This window comes from Eschscholzia californica, unplaced genomic scaffold (genome assembly GCF_041429995.1).
Source record: "Eschscholzia californica isolate CP2 unplaced genomic scaffold, dmEscCali1.0.p SCAF_3, whole genome shotgun sequence".
In the NCBI taxonomy this organism is placed as follows: Eukaryota; Viridiplantae; Streptophyta; class Magnoliopsida; order Ranunculales; family Papaveraceae; genus Eschscholzia; species Eschscholzia californica.
Window position 1 is genome coordinate 14624339 of NW_028238420.1, and position 19737 is coordinate 14644075.

A 19737-nucleotide genomic window follows, 5' to 3' on the forward strand; every position below is an offset into this window, starting at 1 on the left:
GTGAATGAAAAATCAAAATGTTAGACTAGAAATTTGAATTGAACTTACAAATCCGATAGGAATTAACGGGGCAACCAAAATTGGAGTGGTGTGTCGGCCGTAGGAATATGAGAGGAAGAGAAAAAAAATATAATAAATGTGAGACTATTTTCGTACTTTTAAATCTATATAATAAAACAGGTGGATGGGTGCTGACTGGGACAAACCCCTGGATAAATCCAACCGTCCGACCCACATCAGCACCATCATCAACCATTGGATTGAGTGAAATCTATTAGGTTGGCACCCGGGCACCTATAGCCCACGAACGGACATATCTTGTCAGTCCCACCGGACATATCTTCTCATTTCCCATCCTTCCTTGGTAAAACGATGACTTCTCCTTCATTTCCTTCCTTCTTTTGGTTCAATAGTTTTTCTGAATTTTCAAGTCTTGGATCGATATCCTATCTCCTCCTTGGTTCGGTCGAGGTACGATTTCTAATGTGTTCTTTCAATTTGGTTTGTTGCGACTAGAAACGATTTGAGGGCTTCGTTAAATTTTCCTCCTTTAGGGTTTCTTTTGTTTTTTTCTGTTATCGCGATTTGAGTTTCATGGATAATGATCTTCAGTTGGTAATTGACATTCTAATCTATTTTTTCTTTTAGTAGATTTGGGGTTCCAATTTCTTCTGTTTCCCCCAATTTTAGAGAGAGGTGGAGAGATTTCTCTGCACAAAGAAACAGATTTCTAGGGTTAGATGTTTGGGTTTTACAAAGGAGACCAGTCGAATCTTCACTGTTGAAACAAAAGGGCTTTTAGGGTTAAGCGTTTAAAGAGAATAACAAAGAAAAAGAGTTCAAAATCAAAACCTTAATCAATCCTCCAAAATCAGAGAAGGTATGTGATACTTTCTGAAATCTTCTTTTTCTTCCGCAAACCTTAATCTGATTTGAATTTCAGTTTGTTCTTGGTGTTTTAGAGAGATTATTTGATTAATGTTTGGTATTTGATGGTTTCTTGCTTATATTTTTTTGGTGTATTGTTATCTATGTTGAAAAAGGCGGCAATGGGGACTAGTCGCCAGACCCGGGACTAGGAGTAGTCGTTTTTTTTTTTTGTTAAAGGTAGGAGTAGTCGTTAATAGTCGTATTTAGGCGGGACTAGTCGTATAATATTAATATATAATGTTTTTTTTATATGTAATTATATATGCATAAATATAAACATTTGAGATCAATATGATGAGAAATCTTACCTTGATAGAGGTGAATAGAGGTTCTTCCAAATTTTCCAAGTGTAGACACAACTTTTCCTGAAAAAAAAAAGACTTCATTCAATATTCAATTCAGTAGCTCAATATTTACTTCACCATTGCAAATTCATGTAAAGAAAAAATACTACCAATCGCCATCACCAATTACTAATACAATAATATCATTTAAATAACATAAACTTAAGTGGTCCATAGTTAAAGCAAATTCAAAATAAAAGTGGTTCATAGAGGTCTTAACAACTAGTAAGCTAAAAACAAACTACAAACGACAACAAGTGATTAGTAGCATTGATCGAATACACTTGGCGGTTCAATCTGATCAAGTAAATCCATATATCTTGCCCCTTCAACTTCAATATCTTCATCTTCAGACTCATCCGCGTCTACAAGTTCCATTTGAGTGCCCGATCCAGAAGGAGTAGAAGAAGTAGACCCCCTCATTGACTTGCTCCTCGTTCTTGGCCCTATATCAGTCACCCCTTGAGCCGCTCGAACTTGTTCCCATGTGAGGGTGTCGCCTGCATGAACAAAATCTTGAAGTTCTTCCTCATTAGGAATTATCCATTCATCATTATCGTCAACATCCCTTAGAATAATAGGATCAATTCTAACATCTCTCTTTGGCCCAATAGCATTGTCCCTAGCTAAATTTCGAACTAGCAACTTTCTATTGTATTGTATGAATATAATATCATTCAACTTTTGTTGGGACAAGCGATTCCTCTTCTTTGAATGTACCTTAATAAACAAGATTATAAATTAATGAAAAGAAATAAGATTATAAATTGAAATATGAATAAGACTAGAAATTGAAATACTACTTACATTATCAAATGCAGCCCAATTTCGCTCACATGGTGAAGCACTACATGTTTGACTCAAGACCTTCTTTGCAAAATCATACAAAATAGGCAACCCCCCCTACCATATTGCCTCCACCATTGATCTGCGCCAAAAGAAGAAAACTTATAGCTACATAAGTACAAAAAAGTATAGCGTAAAGAAGAAAACTTACATGGTTCCATCTTGTCGACTAACTTCAGTGCCAGTGGGTTTGATAGGCCACTTCCATCTCTATAATGGAGCATTTCAATTTGCATTTCCTCAAGCTTATCAGCATCTATTAATTTATGACTGGCAAGATATACACTGTTCATGACTTGATTAGTCTCAACTTTTTCCCAACCTTGACCACAATAAATTGCCGGATTCAGATAATACGCAGCTCCATGCAGTGGATGATGAAGTTGATCAACCCATCTTTCATCAATAATACCCCAAACTTTCGCACATGCGATGTGGTCATCTCCAAGGTTCTTCTTGATCTGCTCCTTTGCTCTAGACATCGCCTCGTATATGTAGCCCATACTCGGTTTTATCTCAGTGTCCACCAACCTGACAACATCAACAAGTAGTGCCAACACTCGACATGCAAAATATACATTTGCCCAAAATGTACTTTTACCCACTATCCTTGCACATTTCAGTCCATCCGCTTTTTTTGCAAAATCTGATTTTCTGAATTGTTCGCTTACAAACAATGTTTGTATAGCACACCTATTCATATGAACACTCTTCAGAGTATAAAAAGCAGTGGTGAATCTAGTAATACATGATCTATGCAACTCTTTCCCGAGAGTAAGTTTCCTCATCATGTTTAATACTCTACCATGGTTATATATAAACCCCACAACAGTTTTGGAATCAGCTAAAGCACTCTTTATCTTCGGTAAATCATCATCAATATTCTGAAGCATTAAGTTCACACAATGTGCAGCACATGGAGTCCAAAACATATGAGGATGTTCTTCCACTAACTTCTTGCCTGCTAATTTGTAATTCGCAGCATTATCGGTAATAAACTACAAAAGAAAAGCATAGTTAGATTGTATGAGCAAGATTAATTAAAGATGATATCAAATAAAGTAATAAAAATCCAAAAACATACCTGAACAATGTTTTTCTCTCCTACAAATTTAATCACATCATTAATCATGCCCACAATGAGATTCGAATCCTTAACATACTCAGATGCATCAATGGAGTTCAAAAAAACTGTTCCTTTCGGACAACTCACTAAAAAATTAATCAAACACCTACGTTTTCCATCAGTCCAAAAATCTGACATTATAGTACATCCAAAGCTCTCCCAATGTATTCGAAAAGACTCAACATAGGCGTTTGTTTCCTTCAACATCTCCTTGACCATGGTTGTTCTAATATGGTAGACAGAGGGAGCTGGCATGAATCTTCCATATTCTCCAACTGAATCTGTGAAGTTTTTGTAGCTATCTAATTTTACAGCATTGAAAGAAATCCTAGCCTCATTTGCCCAAATGGCATATTTCTTCCAAGACTTGTGCATCAACTCTATTTTATGAGGATTGTTTCTATCTAGAGTGTCTTGTTTCATTTTCTTAGCATCAGCCTTAAAATAAGCATCCATAGAACCTCTAACATTGCTTGCTCTCTTCTGACTTTTTCCTTTCGCATTAACAGTATTTGATTCCTTCACCAATACTTCACCCTCATCTACGACATCTTCATCATATCCCTCATCATCATCATCATCACCCAAAACATCATGGTTTCGAATGATATTACTAATTCTAGCCTTTTCAATTTTTTTCTTTCCATAGTTATCCATTTGTTCTTGGATTTTCTTCTTTATCTCAATAGTAACTTTACCTTATGGTAAAGTATTTCCTTTCTTGCCAATAAGATGTTCCTTAAGTCTATTGATTCCCCCTGACAACTTCTTCTCACATAACTTACACCATACCAAATTTTTGTCATTAACATTCCTACATTCTCCCCATTCCCATGCTATGTCGTTGGAATTTCTTTTCACCGGAGCAATGGTAGGGTGTCAACCGACCAAAATATTATTCTTTCTTCCAACACACTAAACTAGAGTATAAGGTTAGAATGGGTATCGATCCCACAGAGAGGTATGGTTGTTATCTAATTTTGACTACTTAAATAAATGGGGGGATTGTTGCGAAAATAAAAAAATAATAACAATACGAAGGATTTTTTTAAATACTATGGTAGAGTAAATTGATTAGAGAATTCATCTTCCGTCATCGAACATGTTGTTAACCAAACTTAATATCTATCTTAATACTAATAACCTTAAAGCATCCTATCTCAGGTCTACTCCGTCAAAACCCCTAATTTCATCAAAGGCGCAGGCCGCCACTCTTTAAATTCTTTCCGTTAAATAACTCGATGCAAGTTGCTTGAATTTAACCTAACGGAAGTAGTGGTATCTATGGGTCGAGGTTATTCTAAGCAATCCGATATATAAGCTATTCAGATTTAACCTAGGTCATGTTTCACACATAATCGCTTGGCAACATCTCGTCGCTTGCAATTATGTTATGCTACGTGTAACAAAGGTGTCCGCCTATTGCGGTTCGAAACCCTAGTTTAGCTAAAGATGTGATTTTAGGTCATCTAACTCATGATATTAAACGAACAAAAATCCAATCCTAAAATATATAAATTGTAAAACATGAATAGTATTAATCGATTAATACTTAAGAGAGGATAATTTAATTAACAACATGTTCATGACATAGACTACATCTCTAATCAATGAAATTATTAGCTACTCATATTTGTTCTTGGAATTAAACTATAATAGAAGAAGAATTCAAAGAAATCAAACAACGATCAAAAGCTATTGATACCGACACCAATGGAGAACACACGTTTCTTCTATTCTCCTCTTTATCTCTGTTAATGATTTTAGCTGTTGCCTTCTAACTCTTTTTATTTCTCTCTCTTGATGCTCCTAGCTGCTGCCTTCTCCCAAAAAGAAAACACCACAAAACCCTTCTTTCCTTTCTTGCCCTAAAGATCTTCACGCCCAAATAAGCAACTCCTTCCCTTTTTCTTTTCTTTGTTTTAGTATAATATAGGAAGGGCCCCACACCTTCCTATTTTGTAGTTATAATATACAATACTACAGTAGTATGTATACTAACCACGACTGCTTGGACCACATGCCCGGCCCGCGTCGCACTCCACCGATTGAGCTGCTTCGGTCTCGTTCTTGTGGTGCTCATAGCTTCTTCATACGATATCGGAATAACCTGATTCTTTCGCCATTGGATTCGTAATTCAATTCCCTATAATCTCACGCGAGAAATTCTTCAAATAACTTCTTAACTGTGACGTTAATCAATTCTTCCTTTAACGCGCGTGACTCCACTTCTTTTTCGAGATGTAGCCTGAAACGATACATAAATACCAAAAGTAATGATAATAACGGATAATTCACACAAAAACTAGAAAATATGTATAAGAAAATGATAGACAAAACATGTAAATTATGCACCTATCAAGCAACACTACTAGCACCAGCAGATCCAGTACTCGCAGAATTCATCGCTTAAGGACTTTACCGTTTCAAATTAACCAAAAAAGGAACAAAATCAATTCATTAAGAGTACAATATCACAAAAAATCAGATTATAAACCATAAAATAAGTTAATTATGAGTATAATATCAACAAAAATCATACAATAAACCATAAAATCAGTCCATTACGAGTATAATATCAACCTTAAACCCTAAAATAACCTCATTATGAGTATAAAATAGTACAAATCATACCCTAATCCCTAAAATATCAACCTTAAACCCTAAAATAACCCCATTATAAGTATAAAACACAAAAAAACAAACCCTAAACCCTAAAATCAGTCCATATTATCCATATAAATCACTATAATGTAACCATAACAAGTCAAACCTAATTGTTATAAACATTAATGAAGTATAACAACTCAAACTTAACATTAAAATCAGTTTATATAGAAAAAAACTCAACTAATGATTTCTAGAGAGAGAAAGAGTTGTAAAAAGAAAAAATGGAGAAGATAGAGAGAGAAACTTACTTGGAATCAAGTTTGGAGAAGAAGATAACTTAAAAAAGTGCTTCAATGATGGTTGATTGGTGTTTGGAGAAGAGGGAAGAAGATAGATGGAAGAACCCTAGGCTTTCTCTCGGTTTGGAGAATGAAAAAGAAAAAAAAAAACAGGCTGCTACTATAAAGCCCGACTGGCCCGACTAGTCGACCCGACCCTAGTCGGGCCGAGTCGGGGCTTTATTTATAATAAGTCCCGACTAGGGATGTGGTCCCTAGTCGAGGCGCCACAATGGCGACTGGGGACTAGTCTGGGACTAGTCTAGGACTACTCCCGACTTTTTCAACATAGAATTGTTATTTTGGATTTATTTTCTTGAACAAAGTAGGTTGATTTCTCATGAGATGCTTGAGCTTTTAGTTAGTGTTCATGGTGTAAGTTTCGAAAACTTTGTTGTTGGTTTTGTATTATCTATAGCGATAATGAATTGACTGTAATCTTTTCCTAGACCTTGAATGCTTTAAACTGACAACTCATATCATGTTCATAGATTTAACTTGTAGCCGACTTATTTGTTGTTGTAAGGTAGAGAGACCTTCGTAGTCCTTTTGGGTAATTTATTCCTCTTAAAGATATTTATTTGTCAAGAGATTACTATACCCGATATGCAAGCACTTTGATTTGAACTAACGAGCGTTTTTAGTTGCCTTTGATGCAGTGAAATCTATGAAAGGATCTGGCACAGGTTGCCTTCACTTCGACCTTGTGAAAAGGGTATTACGAGATATACATTGTGCTTGTCAAGAATCAGAAGAAATCCTGCATTAGATCTCTGAAACTGTTTTTACACTTATCCCATTTTAGATGTATTCTTAGCATTAATTTGATTGACTTACATAATTTTTTACTTAAAAATAGAAAGCTCTTTAGTTTTCTGAAACTTGACAACATATTTTGCTGTACAAGGCTTTTATTGAGCCAGATCTACAGATAACCCATATAAAGATAGTAAACAAGTTCAATCCATTCACAGGATCTCAAAACCTACATACATTTTGAAGGTTAATCCGACTTTATTCCTTTTATGTTCATGATTATCTAAAATTCTAAATTTCAGAAGTTCCTTCATCAATGATTTAGTGACTACTCATCTTCCTGTTACTTGTTAATGTTATCTAAATCCATTGAAGAAATGGCTGGTATTGATGTACTTTGGCAGTGATAAAACCAGAATTGTAAAATCACTGTTGACAAGACCCTCATTGAGGTTACTCAAAAAATCAAGTTCATATTCATATGTAACTCTAGGTAGTTGGTAGGTTCATGATCTGAGGATGGGTTTTGGTTTTCTTTTTCTTTTCTTTTTTTGGTTTTGGTAGGTGTTGTTGAATGGACTTGACTATGTCTAATTGTTTTGATTGCTGGAATGATTCTAAGGTTGTCAATCAAGATGTTATTGATGCATCCAATTGTTCATTTTTAATATTGGTGGTAAAGGATACTGACATATAACTAACAACAGTGCACCTGAACAAAAAAGATAGGTAACGTCTGATGAAGTGATGCTGGAATATTATTAGCACCAATTTCTGTCGAGCGATCGCGAGGTTTTAAAGACAAACACATAGCAGTTCTCTTGCAACAAAGAAGCTTTCAGAGCTTGAAGCCTCCGGAATGGTACATCTATTAGTAAATGTTAATGCTATTCCAAATTTTACAGTTCATTATTTATCTCACATTATTATTTTTCGATCTTATCATATGTTACTTAAGTGAATCTTCAATTGTAAATAGGGTTAAGATTGATTGGTACTTAGTTGTCTAGATTAGTTTATGAATTAGAAAAAGTCACTAAACTACATTTAATTATTGTTTCTCCTTTCAGTAGGATCCTCACTTTTACCTTCATAAAGTACATGTTTGTCGTTCAATTTTCGGTTCAATTTCGAAGCATAGATGGTCTTAGAAATCTTAGGTTTTCATTATTCTTTGTTAGTATGTGTAATTTGTGCCATTTTCATAGACTTCCAAGAATGATTTCATGGTATCTAGCATGAAATCTTGGGTTGATAGAAATCATTATTGGACTTCTGGAGGAATACCAAGGGTCTAGCATGAAATAATGTAAATTTGCTCTACATTCACTCAATTATAGCTAATTTTGGTAATTTTTTCTAATAGATGATGAAACTGTCTACTAATAATTTATGACTCCCTTAGAATCTCCTTCGCGGTGCGCCAGTCAAGCTCAGAAGAGGTACTTTTACTACCTCTCTTAACTTTAAAAAACCAGGTTTAATTCATGAATGTTATCTTTTATTACTCACTATATATTAAATCAGCTTGATTATTGATAATTCTAACTTTTTTCCCTTAAGGTGTATGTAAAGATATAGGGTGTGTCTTAAGAAGATTATTAGCTCCAAGGACTTCGATGGGGAAGGGTATGATGGTAACGTTAAACAACTCATAGAGATAACCATCATCAACAAACAACTCAGGAAGCTTCTTTTCAACTCCCTATACTTTCGTCATTTGGGTTATGAATAACCAAGTATTTCTTTGTTTTTTAACTAATGAACGTTGGAAACCAAAGATGTCGCTGAAGGCCCTATTGTAAGCTACATTGAAGTATCTAACACATTACCTATTCACAAGCAGTCAATAAGGCCATAACCATTCCTTTAGTATATTTTGTGTGTGTTCTTTCTTTCATCAACCAGTTGAACCATTTGGCTACTGGTAAAAGATTTTGACATGTAATCGTGAAGATTGGCGAAGTTTGTTTTATGAGAAGTTACCGACGACTAATTTTGTAATATCCGGTTTGAGCGTTTCTGAGTAAACACCCTTAACTTCGCGTTGGACTCGTTGTAATAAATAAGAGAGGTAAAATACAAATATCCAGTTTTGTACTTCTATATAATTGTACATTTTGAGCATTTTCTTGTTTGAAGTAATTGTTCTATCATTTTGTTTTTGAGCATTTTGCAGCTTAATGGAAGTTTTTCCGAAAATAATTTTAGGAGTTCATCATGGCATAACAGTAAAAAATAATGCCAACAATTGTAACTTTCTTTCACGCACACATATTATAACTTACTTCAGAGTTTCTGGCTCAACGAATTTTTCCGTGCCGGAGGCACGGGCTATACCCTAGTAAATAAAAAAAAGAGTGAATTAATGCTAAATACCCCATACTAGAATGCAAATGCAAATTGAAACTCGTATACATTTAAAGAATGCAAATGCAAATTGAAACGATAAAGTGAATGAAAAATCAAAATGTTAGACTAGAAATTTGAATTGAACTTACAAATCAGATAGGAATTAACGGGGCAACCAAAGTTGGAGTGGTGTGTCGGCCGTAGGAATATGAGAGGAAGAGAAAAAAAATATAATAAATGTGAGACTATTTTCGTACTTTTAAATAAAAAAAGAGAGTGAATTAATGCTAAATACCCCATACTAGAAAGTGTTGCCTCATTCTTGTGTAGTTGAGCTAATTCACCACTATGCAAGGGAAGCTAGTATAAAATAAAATGTCTACGCATTCAGCTCTCGAAATGTATGAATGCATTCTTTAAGTGAGCATTCAAACGAAGGGTTGTCCAAATAAATGGAAAAAAGAAGAGTTCTTGAGTGAACGTCTAAAAATAGGGGGGGTGTTAATTAGTCATATATCCACGCCTACATCGATAAACACTACAAGACCAAAATAAAATATGAAATAGAAAATAAATTTGAAAATGTATCTTTTTGTAGACTCCAAACTTCAAGCCATTTATTTTCTCTCATTATTGCCCTTTTACAAAAATATATTTTAACCTATATTAAACCAAAGGTTTCTTGTGGTTGAGTTAATAAATATATTCTTTCTATAAATTTTAAGACAGAAAATTTAGGGTCAAAATTATTCTCAATATTTATTTCTAAAATTTATAATTGTCAAGACCAACATACCAAATCAATATTTATTTCTAAAGATCCACATGGTCGTCGATTACTTCTCTGGAGGAGGCGCTGTTGTAGTTTCGTTTTCTTTCCTTGTTTTCTCAAAAAAAAAAAAAAAAACATACCAAATCAATTGTTCTTGTCCTAAAAACGAGATTCTCTTCTCTCTCCCTATGTTCTTACAACGTTTATATCTCTACAAACAATTTTGTCTTCTAAATCGTTATAAAAATTATATATATGTTGATTAAATTTTGGATTTTTTAAAACATTTATTTAATTCCAACAATACATTTAAGTGTAACATTTTATGTCACTTTTTTCGTAAGAAAAGAAGTTGGATTTTCCATCACTGCAATCTTATTTTCATGAAGAAAACATAATGTAAACTGATATTTATTTTGCTGACATTTTCAGTAATAATCTAACATTTTATTGGTTCTGTTAGCATAATATGTGTGGTATATGTTATGAATTATTTAGAATAAGTGGATAAAAGTTTGATTATTTATCTAGCATCTTATTGATTTTAACAACATTCTTAGATGTAACAGAAATTCAATTTTTTTCTAGCATTTTATTGATTTTAGAAACACAATTATATACTAAAAAATACTTCTAAGTTTTTAAAACAACTTAGGCAATGAATCGACGTAACAACATAATAATAATAATAATAATAATAATAATAATAATAATAATAATAATAATAATAATAATAATAATAATAATAATGTAACATATGTTTTCTGACTTACTTCTATTATGTTAACTAAATTTTTAACATTTCTCTAAGATTTTCTTGATTCCCCTGTATTACTTAAACTAGGAGAACAACATTTTAAACATTTTTCTAGAATTTTCTTTATTCTTATTATGCGTGATGCTTTTACATTTTTATGGACAATTATTCAATCATTGAATGGATTTCAGTGATGCAAATTTTTATAGTTGTTACCTTAAATGGAAAATAACTTAGACAGAGATGCATGGGTTTCAAATTTCACCCACGTCAGTCAAGAGTTTCAGGGAAGGGTTGAAGCCTTCCGAGATGGTATCGGTCCTTACTCTATCAGTACGAAAAAAAGCTAAAAATTTATAAAAATTCGATCTTGTTTTCCAGCATTTTACTGATATTAACAAGACAATTATATCTTAGAATAAAAATTTAATCTTGTTTTCATTTAAAATATGCATGTAAACTGATAACATAATATGCGTTGTTAAATTTTTTTTTGTTACATATTTTCTTGTAGCATTTCTTTGATTTTTGCATATATTTTGGCAACTCTATCAACATCTTCTAAACTCTGAACAATCCATAATATTTTTACAAACATAAATAAGTTTGATTTTAACTACAATAGAAGTATATAGATTTCTCACAAAGTCTTACATTTTTATTCTTTTATGTTGATGCTTTCATGTCATTCAATGTTTTTTATTTATTATGTAAATAAACATATTACCCGATTATGATATAGATGTTAGCACAAAACTCTAATGCCTCTTACATTTTTTTATTCTTTTACATTAGTCCTATATGCACCCATGTCGGCCAAACATTATATGGATATACCCAACATAATAAAAAAAATATTGCCGACATTGTTGTGACATTTCTAACATTTTTATGATATATTCTAGCATTTTCCATTAACTATTAACATTTTTAACGTATTTCTCAATATTTGTACTAAGACTCACAACATAATCCATTACACGAACTAATAACTTAAAGATTTTTTTAATTATCTTTCAACTGATCCAGTAACAACCAAGTTAATTCAACCTTCTTCCTTTACACTTGTATAGTTGAATCTTTGGTTAACACTTGTGAAATTTTCTTATAGTTGGATTTGCCCATATATTCATCTACGTGAAAAATCACATACAACCACAATCTCGTTAGTAAATTCGTAAAATATATTAGTGTTCAAACAAGTATTTGTAATTGATGGAATGATAAAATAAAAAAAAAAGTAAAAGAATCGAAATGTAAAACTTTACGGAATATCTGTACAATTCTATTACTGATAAAGCCATTTCGAGAGTAACGCTGTTATGTTTTAAAATAGGTTATGTTTTGTCAGAGTTTAGAAAATGTTAGTAAAATTATCACAATTTATGCAAAATCAAAGAAGTGCTACAACAAATTTGATGGTGTCGCCGACTGCATAAAAAAAATCGTTCATTCAAAATTACAAATCGTAAATGATTTTCAGGTTAGGTCAGAAAATTATAAAATGTCAATAATGCTATTACAATCAAGAAAATGCTATGAGAATATACAAAATGTTTGCAAAATATCTAATTACTTTCCATGTGAATTTTCTGAAGCAAACAAGATTGTAGAGAGACAACAGTGGGACAAGATCTGAAAGATTTTTGTAAGAAAAAGATTGATATCCTAAATTTAAGAACAACAAAACTATGCACGGTGCAAAAATCTATCGTTGAATAAAAACCGAGAAGGCGAGAATATGGTAAAAGAAAGAAATTTAATCCATTGAGCATCATGTTTGTCTAGGTTTTCTTCAGGTGAAGACTAAAAAGCGTGGATGATTTTTCTCTGCGATTTCTCTAGGTTTTGTCTCGGTGAACTGAAGAAGAGAGAGTTATAATATATTTTCTTTGGTTTAAAAGATTATAGAAACATTCATTTAAAAGGAAAAGACAACTTTTGTAAGGATGGAAACTTCTTAGTGAGGAATTATTTTCATAAAAATGAAAAGACAGTTATATCTTCTAATGTAGGTAATTAATTCAACCTGGGATAGGTTAGGTAGTAGTAGAGAAAAGAGAGGTTAGACATGTTTCTCACTTTTGTTTTTGAGTTTCTTACTTTTGTTTTTGGTTAAAAATTGAGTTTCTCACTTAAGTAAATCATTAGAAAAATATATTTAACAACAAATTTTGTAGCAACTTCGTACATATATTAATAAAAATTATAGTAAATTTTAATCATTCGTCCATCTATCTTTTCTTAAATAAATTATACTATAAAAGTTTAACCTTCCAAATTAGTAGTAAAATGATTAAACAATACATCTTAAAGAGAACCGATAAATACCGATAACGACGAGTACCATCATTTATTTTATAGATTCTGGTGATTGGGTTAACCATCCAAAATGAGGGAGGAAATAGGTTCCCCATCCTAGGTAGTCAAAAAATGAAAGGCAGGTCAAAAGAGTCAGGTTGGAAAAAAAAATGACGAAATGGCCCTTGGAAAACAAAGTATTTACTGTTCGTGCCATCGAAAATTACAAAATTGCCATCGAAATTTTCTCGGAAAACGATTTTTTTCTGAAAAAGAATCTGACAACCCGTCCATCAGAATCTGTACTGTTCAGAAATTTACGGAATTGCCACCGAAAAATTCCCGGAAAACGAAATTTTTTTGAAAAATTGTCTGACGCGCCGGGAAATTATTTTATTTACTGGAAATTTTCTTCTGTACTAGACACTTTTGTACCGGAAAATTTCTTCTGTACTAGACACTTTTGTACCGGGAATTTGAAATTTCGTGTGAAATTTTCAAAAAATTTTAAAAATTTGAATTTTCTTGTGTACGGAAAATTATTTTATTTACCGGGAAGAGATGGTTTGCTGGGCGAGAATTTGAAATTTCGTTTGAAAATTTTAAATTTGTACGGGAAATTATTTTATTTACCGGGAAGAGATGGTTTGCCGGCGGGAATTTGAAATTTCGTTTGAATTTTCAAAAGAATTTGAAAATTTGAATTTTTTGTGTACGGGAAATTATTTTATTTACCATCCAGTTTTTTTTTTGTCAGGAAACGTCAGCATATCCCGTCCAAAGGCAAGAGTGGGATAAAAAAAAAAAAAAAAAAAAATCAGGAAACAATGAGCTGTCCTGACATTTGGACTAGAAACTCATTTTTTGGCAAGGTTGGATTTATTTTGATTTTACCCCCCCAAAAATTGGACCTTTCACTCAAAAATCCTTCTGGATCATTGTATTGTAAGAACCAGAACCAGAACCAGAACCAGAACCAGAACCAGAACCAGAACCTCTAGAAACGGACCAGAACGGACCCGTTAACAACAACAACCCATTCCGACTGAACCAACTTCCCCTTTGTCAACAAACCCAAACAAAAGCAGTATGGCGAAAGGGGAAGGAAGAAGAAACTCAAACCTCAACATTGCCATCATACATCCCGATCTCGGAATAGGTTAAATTCATATCTAAATTTTTTATTAGCCAATTGAAAGGGGATTTGATTTAAATTTTTAAAATGGGTCTAGGGTTTAATTTTTGAAATTTCATTGAATTTGTCTTGGTTTGATTAAACCCTAGAACTTTTATTGTGTTTATAGGTGGAGCTGAAAGGTTAATTGTTGATGCTGCTGTTGAACTTACTTCTCATGGTCATAATGTTCGCATTTTTACTTCACACCATGACAGAAATCGATGTTTCGAGGAAACCCTTTCTGGTATAAACAGAACCCATTTGAATTGAAACAATTTTCTTATTTAAGAAAACCTCCAAACTTAATGTAGAATTTTATTGTGGATAATCCCAAACCTAATTCCAATTAGTATTTTCATTGTAGAAGTACCAAATTTCCGAATTTAATCCAATACTGTAATTATCATTTGATTAAGATCCGCGACTCATAATTGAGAAATGAATCATTTATATAAGAACAAAAAAGTTCAATTCTTCGGAATCGTGTTCGCGGATACAGAATTGAGGTGGGTGGTAAATTTTCTGACAAGTTATAGCACTGAACCTCAATAGGCATGCACTTGTTAACTATCGAACAGACGACAAAGTAAAAATGCAGTTTGGTGTATGCTCCAGACATTCGGTGATTTTAGAACTTTAGGGGCTTCTGATCTGTAAAGAGTTTTGTAGATGCATTGTCATTAATGGCTTTGTTATGGTCTGAAAAGCTCTATTTTAACATGGGCCACGCCGCTTTCCAAAATTTTATCGCCTTTTTGGATGACCGTAGTGCACCTCATGTATGATCATTCAAACGGAATAATTTTGTACATAAACCAAAACTTGAATGTTGTAAAAGGACTTGAAGACCTGCTTACTTTGAACGAGAAGAAAGCCGGGGAATGGACAAGTATAGATAACACTTGAATCATATTTTCTACGTTATCTTATATTCTTATTTATTTATACTCATTAGCCAACTAACATAATCTTGATTGCTGTTTCATGAGACTAGGAAGAGTAAATTGTTAGTACACTACATCGCTATGAATGTGCCTACTACATGTGCGGACTGATGTCTGATTACATAATATATATGTACCGATTATGTTGGTTTCTCATTCTGTCGCATTTTTAATGTATATTTGTTTTCAGGTATATTTCCAGTTACAGTATATGGTGCTTTTCTACCCCGGCATATTTTCTATCATTTCCATGCAGTATGTGCATATTTGAGGTGCATCTTTGTTGCTCTATGTGTGTTATTAACGTGGCCATCATTTGATGTCGTATTGGTTGATCAAGTCTCTGTCGTAGTTCCTTTGATGAAAACTAAGAAGTCAACGAAAGTAACTCCTCATTCTCTTTGTCTAAGTTGTTTCTAAACTGAGCCTACCATGGACAAAGGTTTTAACATACATTATATATTCTCTCTCCAGGTTCTATTCTATTGTCACTTTCCAGATTTGTTGCTGGCACAGCACTCTACAATTCTAAGGAAGATATATCGTAGACCAATCGACATGGTTGAAGAAACAACTACGGGTCTGGCTGATGCCTTACTTTTTAATCTTAATTTGAATAAAGTCAGAAACTCTAGATATACTAGTCTATTTCATTTCACAGGTTAAGTGGTTTCTGTAACGATTCTGCTTTTAAAAATCTACAGGGATGGCAGATCTTATTCTTGTTAATAGCAAGTTTACCGCATCCACTTTTGCCAGAACATTTAAATCTCTTGATGCGAAAAGAATTCAACCTGCTGTTCTTTACCCAGCAGTCAATGTGGAGCAATTTGATGTACCTTCTGCTTATAAGTAACCAACATGCTTGTATATCTCTTGGTTTTTTTTAATTCTTTAAAGCATGAGATACACGAGGAGGATTCTAACTCTTTTGGCTTTAACTCAGACTCATTGTTCATTTTTATAGCTTGAATGTCCTATCTATCAACCGTTACGAAAGGAAAAAGAACATTGAATTGGCAATTTCATCATTTGCGATGCTCCATGCCCATGAAGCAGATGTTCTTAATGGTCATGACTTGTCAAAGGCTACTCTGACTGTTGTGGGTAAACTATTTTCTTTTGCTATTTCAATTGCCAAATTCGAGGATTACATTTGATATTCAAGGGCAATTCAACGTTCTTGTCACTGATTTTTCTTATTGACTATTTATTCCGATCATAACTACCTGCTTTTTTTACTATGTTGGTTCATAACATGAAATATACTCTGGCTTTTGATCAAGAGGATGAATTATGAATTATCTGTTATTTCAGGTGGATTTGATAAACGTCTCCGTGAAAATGTGGAGTATCTGGAGGAACTTAAGAGGTTAGCAGAAAAGGAAGGGTTATCAAATCGTGTGATCTTCATTACATCCTGCACGACAGCAGAAAGAAACACACTCCTCTCCCAATGCTTATGTGTGCTTTATACTCCTAAGGTACCTCTATCTCTCTTTCCTTTTCTCGTCGTGTCAGATGATTCAAACAATATGCAGTGACTCGAATGCATAATGGCCCATGGCCGTTACAACTGAAAAAAAGTATATTTTCATGGAAACAAGGTATTGTAGAAAAATGGTCTTAACTTTTAGTACGTAAGAACAGTTAAAACAGTTTACATTTTAAAAAATTACATAAACTCTTATTAAAAAATATAATTATTTATTGCTTTTGATACAGTCCCTATAACGGTGTAATTGCCCCGTGGAAGAAAAATGGATCTTTAAATAACAGAAAAACTGTGAATGAAACCAGTGGGGTTTGTAGAGGTTTTATCTCTTTCTCAAAGTCTAATGCTTAACTCATGTAGGACGAACACTTCGGAATTGTACCTTTGGAAGCAATGGCAGCGCAAAAGCCTGTTATTGCATGCAATACTGGAGGTCCGGTCGAGACCGTGATAGATGGAGTGACAGGGTTCCTCTGTGAATCAACTCCGAAAGAGTTCTCCTTAGCTCTAGCAAAGCTCATTAGCGATCCAGACATGGCGAAGAACATGGGTGGAGAAGCACGACGTCATGTCAGTGAGTCATTCTCTACTAAAATTTTCGGCCAACGGCTAAATCAGTATATAACTGACATCGTCCGAAGAAAGAACGAGTGAAGAACGTTTTACAAAAACAGAAGACGCATTTACATGCTTTACGATAGAGAATGTCTGAACTGCATTGGAGAAACTGAGACCTATTAATGTGGTTAGTTTCAGATCCTAACTTCCAAACAGGAATAGGGTATGGTCCATTTTTAGTTACAAGAAAAGCAATATATCACATGTAGAAAATTGTGAACTTCCCATTGATGGAAAGCATTTGGTAAATAAAGGGTTTGAAAAGATTGAAGTGTAAAAAAAACAATAACAAATTGAAGCATAAAAGACCAATTAATGAAGGAAAAAGGAACAATTTAAAGCCATGTGTTTAGCCATTAATAGGAGCAAAATAAGTTGATCCATGACTCTACTTTTAACTATGATAAATGAAAAGGCCTGTTATTACAATATTATGATTTCTTATCTGATAAAATAAAATGAAGGGTTATGGTATGTTGAGGGAACTTTTAAGTGCACACAGTTATTCCCATTGGCACTTAACCTTTGTCTTGGTTGACTTGGTTGACTTGGTTGATTGACTTAGACCAAGTCAATGTTTATTAACACCCATAGTGGACCCACCGCCACCAGCGACATCCGCCATCAGAGGAACTACTCCCTTTCTCTGGTTCGGTCTGGTAAGTCATTCTGTCCATCCCTCTTTCTTTGTTGCTCTATCCTATCGTTCTCTCAGTGTCGACCGAGTTCTCTCAGTGGCGACCGAATGTGGGGTAATTGTGGTAAATGCTGAGCCAAATATTGGGTAGCTTCGACCAATTCAAGAACTCAGCAGATTGACCATGAATACACGCGACCAAACATTCGTCGAAACTATCAGGGTGGTGGATTTGGCAGAACTTTGCCACCTGGGCCCCGATATGGGAGGGCATGAGCGTCTTACAGACCTTGAACAATGCCTTCGTTTAGAAGCAAGCGAAGAGGTGAATTCGAACCAGCTCTACCAAGAGCTCTACTTAGGTCTCGGAACAGTAGTGGGGAATTTGCATAAGCTAGCTCGACACTTCGAGCCCCACACTGTCTCAGAGGCGAAGGGGGAAGGTAGATACAAATTAGCTTCGCAACCTGGAAGTAAAATCGAAACCATAAAGTGTCATTTAATCATTGTTTGGATTAAACTTGGTTAAGTTTAATGGATTATCACTTTATATAATTTTACTAGTTTGAGATTTTATAGTTTTTCAGAATACAAAAAGGACAGGTTTGATCTATTTTTCCCTGTTTTTTAAAACCATTGAAGCAAGATGAACAAAACCAAAGGTGAAATTGGAGTTGAATTCGGTGGACTTGAATCGATATTTGTAACAAAATTTGGTCCGAATTCAATGATTTGAATTGTACTCAATAGTTCTGGGGGCTTTTGGGAACAGTAGAACTTGAGCCGATTTTATTACCAAATCAGCTGGACTCCACCGATTTTAAATTAGAAAAAAAATGTGAGAGTGCCTATTTTAAAGGGAAGTGTTTTTAACCATGTTCTAGAATATGAGGGTGCCTATAACCGGTAGCCCCAAGCCCCAAGCCCCCAACAACACTTACTAGGTGAGCGCTTAAAACTGTCATTGTAAAAATCTGGTAAGGACAGAATTGTATATCCCATTATTGGATAAGTTATTTGATTTAATTCTCATTAACATTATTTTAGTAATCTTAATTTAAAGGTAGATTCTGATAAACAAAAACAGGACAAAGAGATAACATGTTCTCTTGATTACCTTCCACAAAGACCAAAAAAAGTTGATAGAAGAGTAAGTGTAACTAATCATGGGATGGTCATTGACCTCCATATTTGAAAGAACATTTAGTTGGAGTAGAAATCTGTCAACATCTTAAGAAGCTTTATATGTGATACTGAAATCAAATTTGTTATGCTTTATATTAAAGCCTCAAATATCATATCCATCATAGATAATTATGTAACCTCTTCTCCACATACTCTAGATAATCTCAAACAAATTATATTTGGACGGCAACGAAACTTTCTTCTGCTTTTTCGTTTTAGGATTACTTCTCTAATGGCCACAAATTTTGTGACTGGTTTACTGCCTAGCTTCCTATTTTATCAAATATACGCAGATGATTCTCTTTTTCAAATTCCATTATAACACCGTTAGCTAGTCATCACCTCTCTCTCATCCAATTCATCGCCTCTCTCTGCCACCTAATCTTCTTGCCACTTCGTCATCTTCACCGGTGAAAGTCGTCGACCGACCAATTTTCTGGACGGCAACCTTCAAACATTAACATTTAAAAAAAAAACTCTTTCGCGGGAGCATTTAGAGAGAGAGATAGAGGAGAGAGAAATTTTTTAAAAAAAACTATTTTAGAGAGA

At 33.8% G+C, this 19737-nt stretch overlaps 1 protein-coding gene and 1 long non-coding RNA gene across 2 annotated transcripts; both read left to right on the forward strand.

Annotated features, from left to right (window-relative positions):
- The first annotated feature begins 175 nt into the window (after positions 1-175).
- On the forward strand, positions 176-9106 carry LOC147548608 (uncharacterized). Its single transcript, XR_015238323.1, has 4 exons — positions 176-471; positions 652-1019; positions 6487-8392; positions 8514-9106. It is a non-coding gene; the product is annotated as an uncharacterized LOC147548608 (long non-coding RNA).
- Positions 9107-14110: 5004 nt separating this feature from the next.
- On the forward strand, positions 14111-17628 carry LOC147548609 (uncharacterized). The gene is made up of 8 exons (XM_086669939.1): positions 14111-14291; positions 14437-14553; positions 15444-15637; positions 15728-15833; positions 15958-16105; positions 16221-16360; positions 16571-16737; positions 17109-17628. Exons 1-8 carry the CDS (start codon positions 14222-14224, stop codon positions 17400-17402), a joined length of 1236 nt encoding a protein of 411 aa, XP_086526065.1. The 5' UTR covers positions 14111-14221; the 3' UTR covers positions 17403-17628.
- The last annotated feature ends 2109 nt before the right edge of the window (positions 17629-19737 follow it).